The sequence below is a fragment of the Nomascus leucogenys genome, chromosome 24 (genome assembly GCF_006542625.1).
Source record: "Nomascus leucogenys isolate Asia chromosome 24, Asia_NLE_v1, whole genome shotgun sequence".
Lineage (NCBI taxonomy): Eukaryota > Metazoa > Chordata > Mammalia > Primates > Hylobatidae > Nomascus > Nomascus leucogenys.
The window spans coordinates 5,505,700-5,518,939 of record NC_044404.1 but is presented as its reverse complement, the minus strand read 5'-3'; the positions used below and the strand labels follow the sequence as shown (position 1 = coordinate 5,518,939).

Here is a 13,240-nt window from a genome sequence, read left to right as displayed (position 1 = left end):
ATCAGCAGTAGAATTAGATTCTTCCAGGAGCACTAATCCTACTATGAACCGCGTATGTGAGGGATCTAGGCTGTGCACTCCTTATGAGAATCTAATGCCTGATGATCTGAGGTGGAACAGTTTTATCCAGAAACCATCCACCCCCTCCGTCCCTGGAAAAATTGTCTTCCATGAAACTGGTCCCTGCTGCCAAAAACGTTGGGGACTGCTGTTGTAACGTGAGAAGGTCCCCACGGAGGGGCAGGGGCAGGCAGCAGGTTGGGGCTGGAAGGGTGGAGAAGCAGCAAGAGACTCAGGAAAGGAAAGCTGGGTGGTCAGGGCCTGTCACACCTTTGTGCCCACGTGGTCTAGGCTGGCATTTTCCCTCAGAGTAATTCTGAGTAAAAGCAGAGCCTGGGAATCACGGCAACTGACTGCAGACGTGTTTCCCGGGGCCAGGCCAGGTTGTCTTCCCCGCCTGGGGAGTCCTGTGGGACTTCCCTAAGACCACAGCCCCAGAGGGCTGCCTCTCCCTCCCTCTGCTTACCCCAGGGCTCTCCTTCCATAAAACTAAGCTGCTTCACCAGGACACAGAGGCTCCATCCCACACAGCTCCCATGATTCACGGGCCCTTCTCTGCACCCCTCTCGTGATTCACGGGTCCCTCTCCGTAACCCTCCCGTGATTCACGGGCCCCTCTCCGCACCCCTCCCGTGATTCACGAGCCCCTCTCCGCAGCCCTCCCATGATTCACGGGCCCCTCTCCGCATCCTCCCGTGATTCACGGGCCCCTCTCCGTAACCCTCCCGTGATTCACGGGCCCCTCTCCGCATCCTCCCGTGATCCACGGGCCCCTCTCCGCAACCCACCCGTGATTCATGGGCCCCTCTCCGCACCCCTCCCGTGATCCACGGGCCCCTCTCCGCATCCTCCCGTGATTCATGGGCCCCTCTCTGCAACCCGCCCGTGATTCACGGGCCCCTCTCCGCATCCTCCCGTGATTCACAGGCCCCTCTCCGCACCTTCCCGTGATTCACGGGCCCTTCTCTACAACCCTCCCATGATTCAAGGGCCCCTCTCCGCACCCCTCCTGTGAGTCACGGGCCCCCTCTCTGCGGGGGGGGGGGGACCCTCACTCCCCAGGGTCTGTCATTCCCTTTCCACTTGAACGTACAGGGGCAGAGAGCATGACACTTTCCCTGGGACCCTGGCCCTGGATGGCTCCAGTCCTGGGGCCTGCTGGCCTTTCCAGTCTCCTCCAAGCACCGCCCCCCCCAACATACACCTTCCTCTCCAGCTTCACAGAGCCAACTCCTAAGGGCTGACCCAAATACACCTGCCCCGCCCTCCTCCTGGGTAGGCTGGAGGAGCCTCAGTGGGCTATTTCACCACGGTGTGCCTCCACATCCCCATCTGCGCAGCACACCCACCACCAGTGCTCAGTAAACGGCAGCCACCCCATTCCCTCTGCCTGGCTGTCCCTTCCTCCTCAGGCCAATGGGCTTCCTTCCTCTCATCCTCTGAGAAGGGGGTCAAATGCTGCTACCTCCAGGAAACCTTCCCCATCTCCTTCTTCCTCTTGGCTCCTGCAATTCCATTTGCTCCTCTGTCCTCTCTTCCACTTGGAGTTCCTGTAGGACCAGAAGAGGGGTCTTTTCATCCCTGTGCCCAGCACAGCATCCAGCATGTGGTGGCCACTCATCCGTGTCTGCTGCATGAAAGTGTCTGGATGTCAGGCCCATAGGCAGCCTGTCCCAGGACAAACCTCAGTGGCTGCCATACCTGTCACGCTGCCTGGCTCTCACCTGGGGCCAGCAGACTCTCGGGGGACCACTTGCGTGGCTGGTGCCACAAAACCCCAGCCCAGCGCTCCCCAGGGACTATCAGGGTGAGAGCCTGAGAAACAGATGCTGTTGGAGTGAGTGCGGCGGCTCAGGTCTTCCCAGAGCATCAGGCTTCTGTGCAGAGAATCAAATCAGCCCGAAAAATGCTGAAGGAAGAAGGAACCTGGGGCTGTGAGTGTTCAAAGAGACCCTCCAGGGTAGTAATGGGCAGTAAATTAGCCCAGTACTGGGGTTTAATCAAGAGTCTCCAAAATGCCCCTAGAAGCCTGCACAGTGTAATGCCACAGCATCCAGGAGACCTAGGCGCCTAATGGGGCCATTCCATCAACATTTTCTGGGATTTTGAAATGCAGTGTCATAAAAATAAACATGCTTACTCTTGTCTCGCATAATTGGCTCCCTAAAGAATCCTTGCCTTCTGAAAGCCACCGTGTCCCTCAGCAGGAAGCACAGCTTTTTTCAGCATCTGGGTACAGTCTTGAATTTTCTCTTGACAAAAAAGAGGGGGGTGGGGGCGTCGACTGAAAACCAGCTCTCATGGGGCTTTTTCCGCATTTTACCACACTCCTTTCCAAGCCAGAGAGCACAATCCTCAGCTGGTCCTGGGGCGGAGGCTTCTGCCACAACGGCTGGCATCGTGGTTCGGATAGGTTCCTTGCTAACACGCCAAATACAATGACCGTGCCCAGTAACTGAATCTTTTCAAAAAATATATATAAATATATCTTAGCTGCATGCCTAGGAAGTCTTCCGGTGCCATCCGTGGGTGATTGCTTCACCCTTGCCTAAGATGGCTCTCTGCAACCATTGGGGAAATTGAATCCACAGCAGGATGCTGACTTCTGTCTGATCAGGGCTGTAGTCAGCCTGGGAGGGTGGTTACGGGACTCTGTCATCGAGTCATTCAGATGCTCTGAGTAGAGGCGTGCTGAGTTATTCAGATGCTCCAAGTAGAAGCAAATCAGAGCCAGACAGATGCCACCAAAGAGCAGCCCAGGAAATGAGCAAAATCGCCAGCTCTCTCCTGGGGCCATTCTTTCTTCACCTGTGTAAAGATGACACCCCGGCAGAAGGGCATGACCACGGCCCCCCAGCTGATGGTGGGGATCAGCTGGTGAGAGGCAGTCCCTGCTGCAGTCTAAGCAGGGCTGACCCTTGGGCCCAACCGCCTGGACAGGCTGCTGCTGTCACCTGGGAACTGCACCACCATTGTCCCCCTACCAGGCTCAGAACGCTTGAAGCTCCAGGCATGTCCTTTTCACCTCCATACCATGGACATCCATGTGTGTTCTGTGTGGTGCCAGGCAGCAAGGAAATTGGCCCTGGATGCTGGGCTCAAATCCCATACTTGGCTGCCTGCCCCAGCCTTGTGGATGCTGTATTCCTTAAATACATGCAATCCAATGTGTTCTTCTAGACTAGGAAGAACAGGATGTAACGGTTCAGAGGCCAGATGCTGGAGCTGAGTGCCTGGGTTTGAGTGCGGGCTCTGCTATTTACTTGCTGTGTGTCCTGGGGAAATTCATTCAGGTTCTCTGTGCCTTCCCTGCAAACAGGAGATCCTTACAGTGCTCCTACCATAGCAATGTAGGAATGAGTTAAGATGCGGCCCAGGCATAGAACAGTGCCTGCTACATAGTAAGTGTCATGCAACTGTTCACTGATATGTTGTATACACAGGCCTCAGTGAAGGTGTTTATGAAGAAGAACCTGTGGCTATGAACAAGCCCTGCACTCAGGCCTCCTGAAAAGGGCAGTTCTGCAGCGCTGGAGTCACCCTTCTTCCATCACATGTCCCATGCAGACATGGCAAACAGTCTATAGGCACTTTTCTCGCTCTAAATCCCCAGAAGAGCTCAGAATCCTTCTCTACACAGAGCTCAAAGAAGCAACTACGGAAGAGTCCACACCGGTTGCCAGAGTTGAGATCTTTTCCCCACCCCTAGGTCTGGGGAGTCTCTGCTCCCAACACCAGCTAACAACTTGGCAGCTAACTACAAAGACCCTCTGGGGCCAGTTGAGCCGAGACCCTCATCCACACTCACTGGGGCTAGCACAAGAGGGATGCCAGGAGCTCCTCCAGGGGCCACCCTCCTCCCACCTGCAGCCTGAATTTGAGGTGCCTGGGCGCCATGGGTTCGCTGTCATCTACCCCAGGATGGGAAATGTTCTCTTCAATGTTCTCTTCATTTCTCCCTCTTATGCAGTCAGGTTCTTCCAAGTCTGTGGCTGGTGCCGAACAATCCCCATCATGAAATTCCTGGAATCCATGGCCTGCTTGAGGGCTGCCCCTTCTGTGAGTGGCAGCATCTAACACCCACCAAGACCCGTGCTTTCTGGGAGTGCTTTCCACAGTCTGCCCTGTGCCTACAACCCTGGCCCTGCCTCAGCCATCAAACATGATGCCTGGCTGGGTGCAGAGGCTCATGCCTGGAATCCCAGCACTCTGGGAGGCTGAGGTGGGATGATCGCTTGAGCTCAGGCATTTGAGACCAGCCTGGGCAACACAGCAAGACCTAACCTATTCAAAGTATAAAAAAATAAATAAGATAAAAACAAAATGATGCCCTTCAGCCCTCACTAGATGATGCTCCATAAGGATGGTTTCCCCAAACTGGCCCCACTGCCCCCCTGGAAAGGGGGAAGCACAGCTGCCTCCCTTACATTCCCTGGAAGCCCCCTGGAGCCCACACTTTCCACGCGCAGGGGAGTAGGCATGGTTTGGGTTCTTCAAGAGACCACTGACCCTCTCCCCTCCAGCTCCGGGCATCTGACCAGATAGGAGTCCTTCTAATGAGTCCAAATATTCCCCTTTACACCAAGGCAGAATGGAAATGCCCATTCTCCTCTATCTAACCAAAACACATCCCCGTGGCAGAATGCACTCGACACTCAGTAAATGCTTGTTGAATGAGAAATGTTCGAATCAACAATGGCTTGTGTGTAGGGAGTTCTCTTTAGAACAAAAGGGAGGAGCCTATCCCAACCCAGAGCTGGACTGCGGGCACCTAGCCCGGCACACTTTCCATCCATCTAATGACACATAAGGGGCTTCTTGCAGCCCCACCGAGCATTGACGTCTGTGGTTATAAAGTATAACGTGGAGGCAAGAGAAACGAAAACGACATCCATCCCGAGGCAGGCACACAAAGTTTATGGCAATGCTGGTCCCCAAGCCCCAAGATGCCGAGAACCCAACAGTGCATCAACAGATGAACCAGTAAGCCAACGGGATGTCTGAAAATCGGGATACCATTCAGGAACAAAAAGGGGATGACGTGGCACGCTACTGCATAGACACACCTCGGAACATGACACTAAACAAGCCAGACAAAAATGACCACACGCCAGATGATTCCATTTACAGGAATAGCGAGGATGGGCAAATCCATCAAGGCCAAATCAGAGGAGTGGTCATCAAAGGCTGGAGGCAGGAATGGGGATTGCTACAAACAGCAAAAGGGATCTTATCAGGGGTGAAGCAACCGTGCTGGAACTGGACCATGGCAATAGTTGTGCAACTCGGCCAATTTCCTAAAAATCAATGAACCATATACTTTAAATGGGTAAATTTCATTGCATGTAAATTGTACTTCAAAAAAAATGCACACACACACACAAATATATAAAGGGCAATTCCTTTTACTCAGACTTCTTATGCTAAACCTAACTTTCTCAATGTGATCATTCATTGATTTCCACAGTTTTTAATTTCAAGAAAGCTCTCAATAGAGGCCTCCTTGGATTTGGTGACATATTTATTTTTAATTATTAAATAGATTGAACAGCAGTATCTGTGTCACAGATAGGTTTTCATCTCCCCATGATGTTTCATTAATTCTGTGCTGCAAAATAATTTGTCATTTGACCATAAACCTTTTACTTAACATCATGGGTGCCAGAGAGACTTGTGATTTCAGAGTCAGCTGAACACACGGCTAAATCCATGAAGTGCTGACTTGGCATCACAGCAGCTGGGTCCTTCTTGTTTTATTTTTTGTTGTTGTTGTTTGAAAATTTTGTTTTGTGTTTCCCAAAAGGGCAATCTGTAACTTAATAAAGTGAGTAAGAAGTAGATTTTGTATAAGACAAGAAAGCCACAGAGGTCAGCAAAAGGAGCATGAATGGACCTTCGAGTCCTGGAAACCTGGGTTCAAATCCCACCTCTCCCATGAGCTAGCTGTGTGACCTTAAGCAAATTACCTAACCTCTCTGTGCTCCAGTTTTCTCCTGTGTGAAATGGGAGCAATAATACCTGCCTTGCAGGGCCACCATGAGGATCATGAGGGTAGAGTGGGACAATGCAGAATGGCTGAACAGTTTAGCACCGTTGGATCAGATTACTTAGCACAAAGCCTGGCTTAAGAAAAGCCTAGCAGTATTATAGTATTAGTTCCAGCACCTCCCATCTGGATGTGAAGAGAGAAAGAGTATCAGGTGTAGGTCATGAGATCTCAGAAGTTCACAGACAAATCTGACAGAGCTGCCCATTGTATCTCCCAGTTTCATTCAATAAGCCCTGATAGAGCACCCCAACCCCCAGTTCTTTTATCATAAAGCCCCAAATGAGGTGATAAGAGGAAAGCCACAAACCAATGTCTGACTTCTCAAACTTGAAGCTCATGTTTCCCTGATCTAGAAACAGGAAACCAGCTGTTTTTGTGTTTGACTTAAAACCCTCAGAATATGGTCTTGAAGCCTATAAGCCAGGGTAGAAAAGTGGGGCTGACCCCGAAAAGCTGCTCTATCTTCAGAGTTGACCTAATTTACATAAAGATGTGGACAGATCTTCTTATCCAATAATTATGCATGAAGTCATTTATTACTGTCACCGATGATAGATCTCATAACATTAGCAACACCGCACGTTCATATGCTGCTGAATTTTTCGTTCTAAAATATGTGGTAAAGACACAACTGAGCAAGTTTTGTAAAACAATTTTTTTTACTCCTTTCCCCATTTCCACATCACCTCTGACTGCTGTTAAATACAAATACATGACCCCTAAAAAAGCTAAATACTCACATACACACGTGTGCCCACGCTTGCCAGTCAGATCAGTTAGGCACTAATCTCTGACAGATTAGTAGAGAATGTTAGTTTGTTTCTTTTAATTAAACCTTTTATTTTAACTGTGGAATTGCAGGCATTGTAAGACATCATACAGAGAGACCCTGTGCACCCCTCACCAAGATTCCCCCAGTGGTAACATTTGCAAAATGACAGTACAATAATATAACAGGATTGTGACACGGATATAGTCAAGATAGAGAATGTTTCCATCACAAAACGGAGGCCTGATGTTGCCCTTTTGTAACCACACCCTCTTTCCCTTTGTTCCCCACCCCTTCTCTGACCCCTGGCAACTACTAATCTGCAGTAGTAGTATGAGTATTGTACCACGTCTATAATTTTGTCATTTTGATGCAGGGCAGGCATGCCCCAAAGTGGGGCTTAGACCATGAGAGTTCTTGGCTTTGACCAGAAAATAATTCAAGGGCAAGCCAGTGGTAGAAGAAAAACAGCTTTATTGAGGAGGTGTTCCAGCTCTGGTGGTGTTACCGGTCCGGCAGTGTGACAACTGCAGAACAGGGCTGCCCCATAGGCAGTGTGCTGAGAGTAGCAGCTCAGGGCAGCTTTGCAGTTGTATTTATACCTACTTTTAATTCCATGGAGCTTAAGGGGCGGTTGATGCAGAAATTTCTAGGGAAGGGGTAGTGATTTTTGGGTCATCAGGTCATCGCCATGGAAAGGGCAGTAAACCCAGTAACTCCTGGGTGTTGCCCTGGCAATGGTAAACTGACATGGCACACTGATGGGCATGTCTTATGGAATGGTGCTTCCATCCTGTCCCTGTTTTAGCTAGTCCTCAATTTGGTCCACAGTCTGAGTCCCACCTCCAGAGTCCAGTCCCATCTCCTACCTCAATTTCAATGCTATGAAATCATCATATAGTAAGTAACCTTTTGGGATTGACCCAGGAGTAGCCAGTCCTCCTCTCTCCTCCTGGTGCCTGATCTTATCCCAGCTCTGAGGTGGATGTACTTGGGGACACCCCCTAAGGTCCACCGGAGGTCTGACATGGATACCCTCCAGCCTGACGCTCTATTCAAGGCAGATTAACTGAGAGTTAATCTGAATTATGTAACCACCACCACTCCCTGCTCCGAGGCCTCATGACTCACCAGCCCCTTTGAATTCCTGGAAGGGGTCTCAGAGGAAGAAAGAATGGAGTCAACCGTACCATGTTTGCCTGCTCTAGCCCCAGAAAGCCCCTGCTCCTGTCTCCTCCTTGTGTCTGATTGGCATCGGGCAGGAGAAACCCTCTCAAGCCAGACTTCAAATGTAAAATCTAGATCAAGGATATATTTGGCTTTCCAAGCTAATCTTTACATCAATTTGGTCTCTACTGACTTGTAACCCTTTGAAGAAAACTTGGCAACTGCGTATTTAAAACAGATGACTCTTACATAACCCCAGAGAGGAGCCCCTGGGCTCTTGAAGGCTCAGCTGTTTGCAATCCAGTCAGGTTTTTGTGTTTACCTACTTCATTGTAACCCAGGGTCACGCTCCAGGTACCCTGTGGCTTTCCCACAAAAAGCTCAGGGAAATGCAGAACCCAGGAGCACACAGGGCCCCACCTGCCAAACACCCTGTTTGTGTGTGGGTCAGAGGGACTGGGGCTGTGGAAGTGGAGACTGGGTTGGGGTCCAGAAGCACCTCCAGCGACCCCCACTAGAAAGACGCAGGTGCATGCCTTGGAGAAGCCGGCGCTGCTCTGCCTCCAGGGACCCAGAGACAGCTGTCCCCGGCAGGCAGGCATGGGGCTGTCTCCATTCCTGAGCTGCGTTGCCCTGCTGCCCTCTCCAATGCGTGGAAGAAAAGGAAGCAGGTGATCAAAGTAAATAAACAACAGGGACAGACTGAGAGGAGTCTGCCATCAGCTCTTCCACTTGGACAGTGTATCCCCAAGGTGGGGATGAGCGTGAAAGGGGGGTATGTACCGATGTTGCCCAAAGATTTGAGCTGCCTCCTAAATTTGCAATTTAGTCAAGCATAATTGTCCCCGAGGAGTAGCACAGCCACTGACACTAGATGGATTCCAGTTGCAATCAATTTAGTAGCAGCAGCTGGAAATCGGCACGAGCCAGGATTCACCGGGAGCGCAATGTTTGTGGACGGAGCGTTTGACTTCATCCGCTAAAGCTGGGCTGCACAGCCCCAGCTGCCTGGGGACTCTACAGCGAGGATGGTGACAGCCAAGCCAATGGATCCCTGCCATGAGGCCCAGACATGGTACAGCGCGCACTGAGAGGGCTTGGGGAACTGTGAATTATGTCAACACACACACCCAGGGCCTCCCAAACAAAAGGGGCCCCAGAACCTCAGAGCGGGAGAACAGATGGGATGGCCGCAGGGACATGAGCTGGGAATGAGCTCGTGGCACTCTGCTAGGGATCACAGTCCTGAGTGCAACCCAACAAACATATTAGGTGGATGCTTGGAGCCCCTGAGGAAGCCACAGCATCTGAGGTCTGCAGCCTGGGAAGCGACTCACAACCAGGAAGCCAACTCCAAACTCTGGGCTGCTTGCTGAGTACGTGCCCCCTCCACAGGTGAGCTCTGAGCTGCTTGCTGAATATGCGCCCCCTCCACGGGTGAGCTCTGGCAGGGCTTGTCAAGCCACTGGGTTTCCTTCCATGGCTCCCTCTCTCTCAGCTGATGGAAAGTATCTTTGGAGCTTTGCTACAACTGTTAAATACCACCGCAAAAGACACAAAAGCTGCTCAATAAGTCTCAATCTGCTTCTCCCTCTTGGGGGGAAAAGAAAAAAAAAAAGCTCCACATACAGCTCAGTTCCAACACAGAAGTAAATAACCAAGCCCAGACTTCGTCTCTGGGGCCAGAACTAAGAGAGCCCACCCCACCCCCACCCCCTGCCCAGCAAGTTACACTGCACCTCTCCCATGGTGGAGCAAGCCAGGCCTTCTGCCACCCCAGCTGGAGACTCAGTGTCTACCTGTCCTAACCAGGCTCCAAGCTTGGCAGCAAGACGCCCAGTGCTCACCTAGGGAGCCGTGGAGTGGCTTGCAAGCAAAGGCGAAGGGCTGTCTTGAAAGAAAAAGTGCATTTCCAGACCTTGAACTTGCAACCCTTTGGCTCAGAGTCCCCAGGTGCCCATTGTGATGCAAAACCACCCAGACCCTCTGGGTACAGGCCTCCTTCTCTGGCCAGGAGACAGCAGTAACAAGACAGAGCTCTCCCATCAGGATCCCAAATAGGTGACAGCTCGTCCTTAAAGGCACACTTACAGAAAATCTCCTGTGCTAACATCGAGGGGGGAAAAACAAAAGGTCAAACTTCAAAAGAACCAACAGAACTATTTCCTAAAGCAAAATCCCAAGATCCGGCTTGAGGATGCTTGAGAGGAAGTGTTTTAGTAAATTTCAAACCAAAAGACAGGCTTCTTTCCAAGATATTTGCTCTTCTCTCCCTTTATCAAAATGTACTCATCTTTTAATCTAGCAACTTAGCAATAAAAAAAAATGTCTGTTCAAATAAGTTGCCATCAGGAATCAAGTGGCAGATGGCAGCTCAGGAAGCAGGTCGGAGCTGAAGACCAGCCACTGGCCAGGGTGGGGACCCGTCTGGTCATTCACAAGGCCTTAGAAGGTCTTGCTGAGACATGGGACAGTCCGGGGCAGAGCAGGGGATGGCAGGCCTCCAGGGCACCTGGATCAGGGTCATTCCTGCAAAGCTGTCCTCGCTCCATTTTGCCGACATCCCAGGAAGGTCCAAGCCTAAAGCTTATCTAGCCCAAGCACACTTATCGATTCAGGCCCGGCCAATATCCAACACCCAACACAATAGGCTCCATGATTAACCTTTGAAGCCCACAGCAAGATCGGCCACTGCGAGAAGGGATGCTAATAATAACATCTGACAATGTTCACTAGATGTGTTACACAGTATTCACCTCTGGGCGCAGAATCGGCTCATAAATCAAGGGTCGCTAGAAAACACTTGGCGTCCCAGTCCCCTTCCAATTTCTCAAAATCAGGACACGCACTAGATCCTCCCTCCCTTCGCCTCACTCCCCCCACAGCTTCATCCCGGAGTGGGGGCGGCTCAAGCAGCCGGCTAACAACTACTGGCCTTTTCGTCCCCAACGCGGGAGCGCAGTGCATCCCAGTGGACAAACTCGAGAACCGCACGCTGCTCTCCGCCTCCACCTCTGTCCTCCCCGCTCGCAGTTCCAACCCGGGACCCAAATGCGCGAGCTCGGTGAATGCCCCGGCAGGAGGGCGAGGGCTCAGAGGCAGCCTGCCCAGCAAAAAGGACAGCTGTGCTCTGGTGGGCCCTGGGCCACCCCAGGCAGAAGCTAGAGAAGCCCGAGAACCCCGGCAGGCTGGCAAAGTTTGCCGAGAAGGGTCTTTCTGGACACCCCCACCACGGGCTCTAGGCTCGAACCCCCTGTTCCATCTGGTCCTGGAGTCCCAGACACAGACAAGCCCCGGGCGCGCCGGCGGGCGTATGTGCGTGTGTGTTTACAGGGGGATGGCCGCCGGCGCTCCCCAAGAACCCCAGCTTCCCCGCCCCAGCTGCCCGCCAGCTGTGGACGCCCGTCGGGCCCGGAGGTCACCCGCAAACAGCTGGGTCGGCGGCTGGGAGCCTGCGAGGCCCCTGCTCAGCCCCGGGGCCCCGAGAAAGGAGAAGGGGGGGGCGGAGTGGCTGTTTGGCTCTGGTTTCCTCCAACTCCGCCTGCGAAGCTCTCGCTGGGAGCCCGGAGCTTTAGCTTTCCCCGGCAGCCCCGGCCCCCGCGCCCGCCGCGCCCAGCGGCCGGCGGCTCGCCCCGGGCCCCGGGGAGGAGGCGCGCCGGGGCAGCTGGCCAGGACACTGCGCTGCTGGCGCCTGGAGCTGCGGGCGCGCCCGGCCGGCCCCACTGCCCGGGTTGCTGGGGCGGGCGCCGCTGCCCGGACCCCGGACGCGCGGAGCCCTGGAGACCCGGCCGCTCCCCGCCGGGGCCGCGGCGCTCCAGGCTCCGGGATCTCGGCGGGCGCCCCTTTCCGGCTCCCGGTGCACCTCGTTGCCCGCTTGAGGGAAGCGAAGAGGGGTCCCTTGATTTGCAACATAGAGGAAAGCGCCGCTTCCGCCCAGCCCGGCACCCACGCGCCCACACGCACCCGGCGCCGGCCGAGTCGCTCACCTGAGTCCTAAAAGCTGTTGAATCCACATGGTCACGTTTCGGGGAGCGGGGCCTCAGACCTGGCTCGCCCGGGCCATCTGCGCGGCGCCCGCGACCGCTCGCTTCCGTCCCGCGGCGCCGGTCTCCGGCTGTCGGTCCGCCGCCTCCCGCCGCCCGCCGGCCGCGGGGCGCACAGCGAGTCAGAGCGCGGCCGCGCGGGGCTCCATGCCGGCCGGCGCGCCGCCGCCGTTGGGGCGCATGGCTCAGGCTGGGCGGCCCGCGGGGGCGCACATCCTCCGGCCCGGGCGCGGGGCTCCCGGCCCCCTCCGCGGGCGGCACAGCGAAGGCGGCGGCGAGGCGGGGCGTGTTCCGGCGCTGTCGCCGCGCAGCAAATGGCTGGGGAGCCGCGGCTTCGCCCTCCGGGGCGGCGAGGAGGGAGGCCGGCGGCGCTGCCGCTCACGGTGCGTGTCTCCCGGCGCGCGGCTCTTGCCTCCAGCCGGAGCTCCGCGCCGATGGGGCGGCGCTGCTTAGGGTTTGGGGCGACACGACGAGGGCGGACGCGGGTCCCCTCCGCGCTGCCGGGTCGGGGGGCTCTGCCAGAGGCTTTGCCGCCGATCGGCGCCACTCAAGTTGCCCGGGGGCTCCGTCTGAGCGCTCGCTCTGCAGACGGCCGCGGCCCGGAGGCTGGCAGGAGGCGGGCACGGGAGGCGCGCGGGGCGAGGGTGCCGTGGAGCGCGGGGCGTGGGGACGCGCGCGGGGATCCCGGGGCCCCGCCGCCCGCGCCCACCGCGCCCGCCGCAGAGCCGCCCGCGCTGCTCAGCCGCCTCCCTCCTCGCGTCTGCCTCTCCGCGCGCTCGCCCCCGCCTCCCGGAGCCGGTCCCAACTCCGCCCGCCCGGCCCGGCTCACGTCACCCGCCTTCCCCGCCCCTCGAACGGGAGCTCGAGCCCCCGGCCGGGCCCCGGCTCCTGCTCGCCGCCCCACCTTGCGGGGGCCGGGGTCGCCGCGGGTTGGGCGGGGGAAGCGCTGTGCCCAGCAAGGGCGACAGCGCAGGCTGGGCCTCCTTCAGCCCCCTTCCCCATCCCCGGTCGCGTCCCGGTCCCCACCTTGCGAAAGGCTAGAGAGAGGCCGCAGGCTCCGATTGGACCGCCGGGCGCCGCCGGATGGTGTTGCCAGGGTAACCGGATGGCATGCGAAGCCGTTCGAGGTTCCGACCCGGTTACGGGGGCGCG

General features: G+C 55.3%; 1 protein-coding gene across 1 annotated transcript in view; it reads right to left on the bottom strand.

The window, feature by feature from the left end:
- Nucleotides 1–12,839, bottom strand: part of AJAP1 (adherens junctions associated protein 1) — a 136,556-nt gene extending 123,717 nt beyond the window's left edge. Inside the window, exon 1 of the mRNA XM_003278415.4 lies at nucleotides 12,032–12,839. Within this exon, the coding sequence (XP_003278463.1) occupies nucleotides 12,032–12,060 (29 nt within the window). The 5' untranslated portion in view covers nucleotides 12,061–12,839. The remainder of the gene's footprint in view (nucleotides 1–12,031) is intronic.
- Between the last annotated feature and the right edge of the window lie 401 nt (nucleotides 12,840–13,240).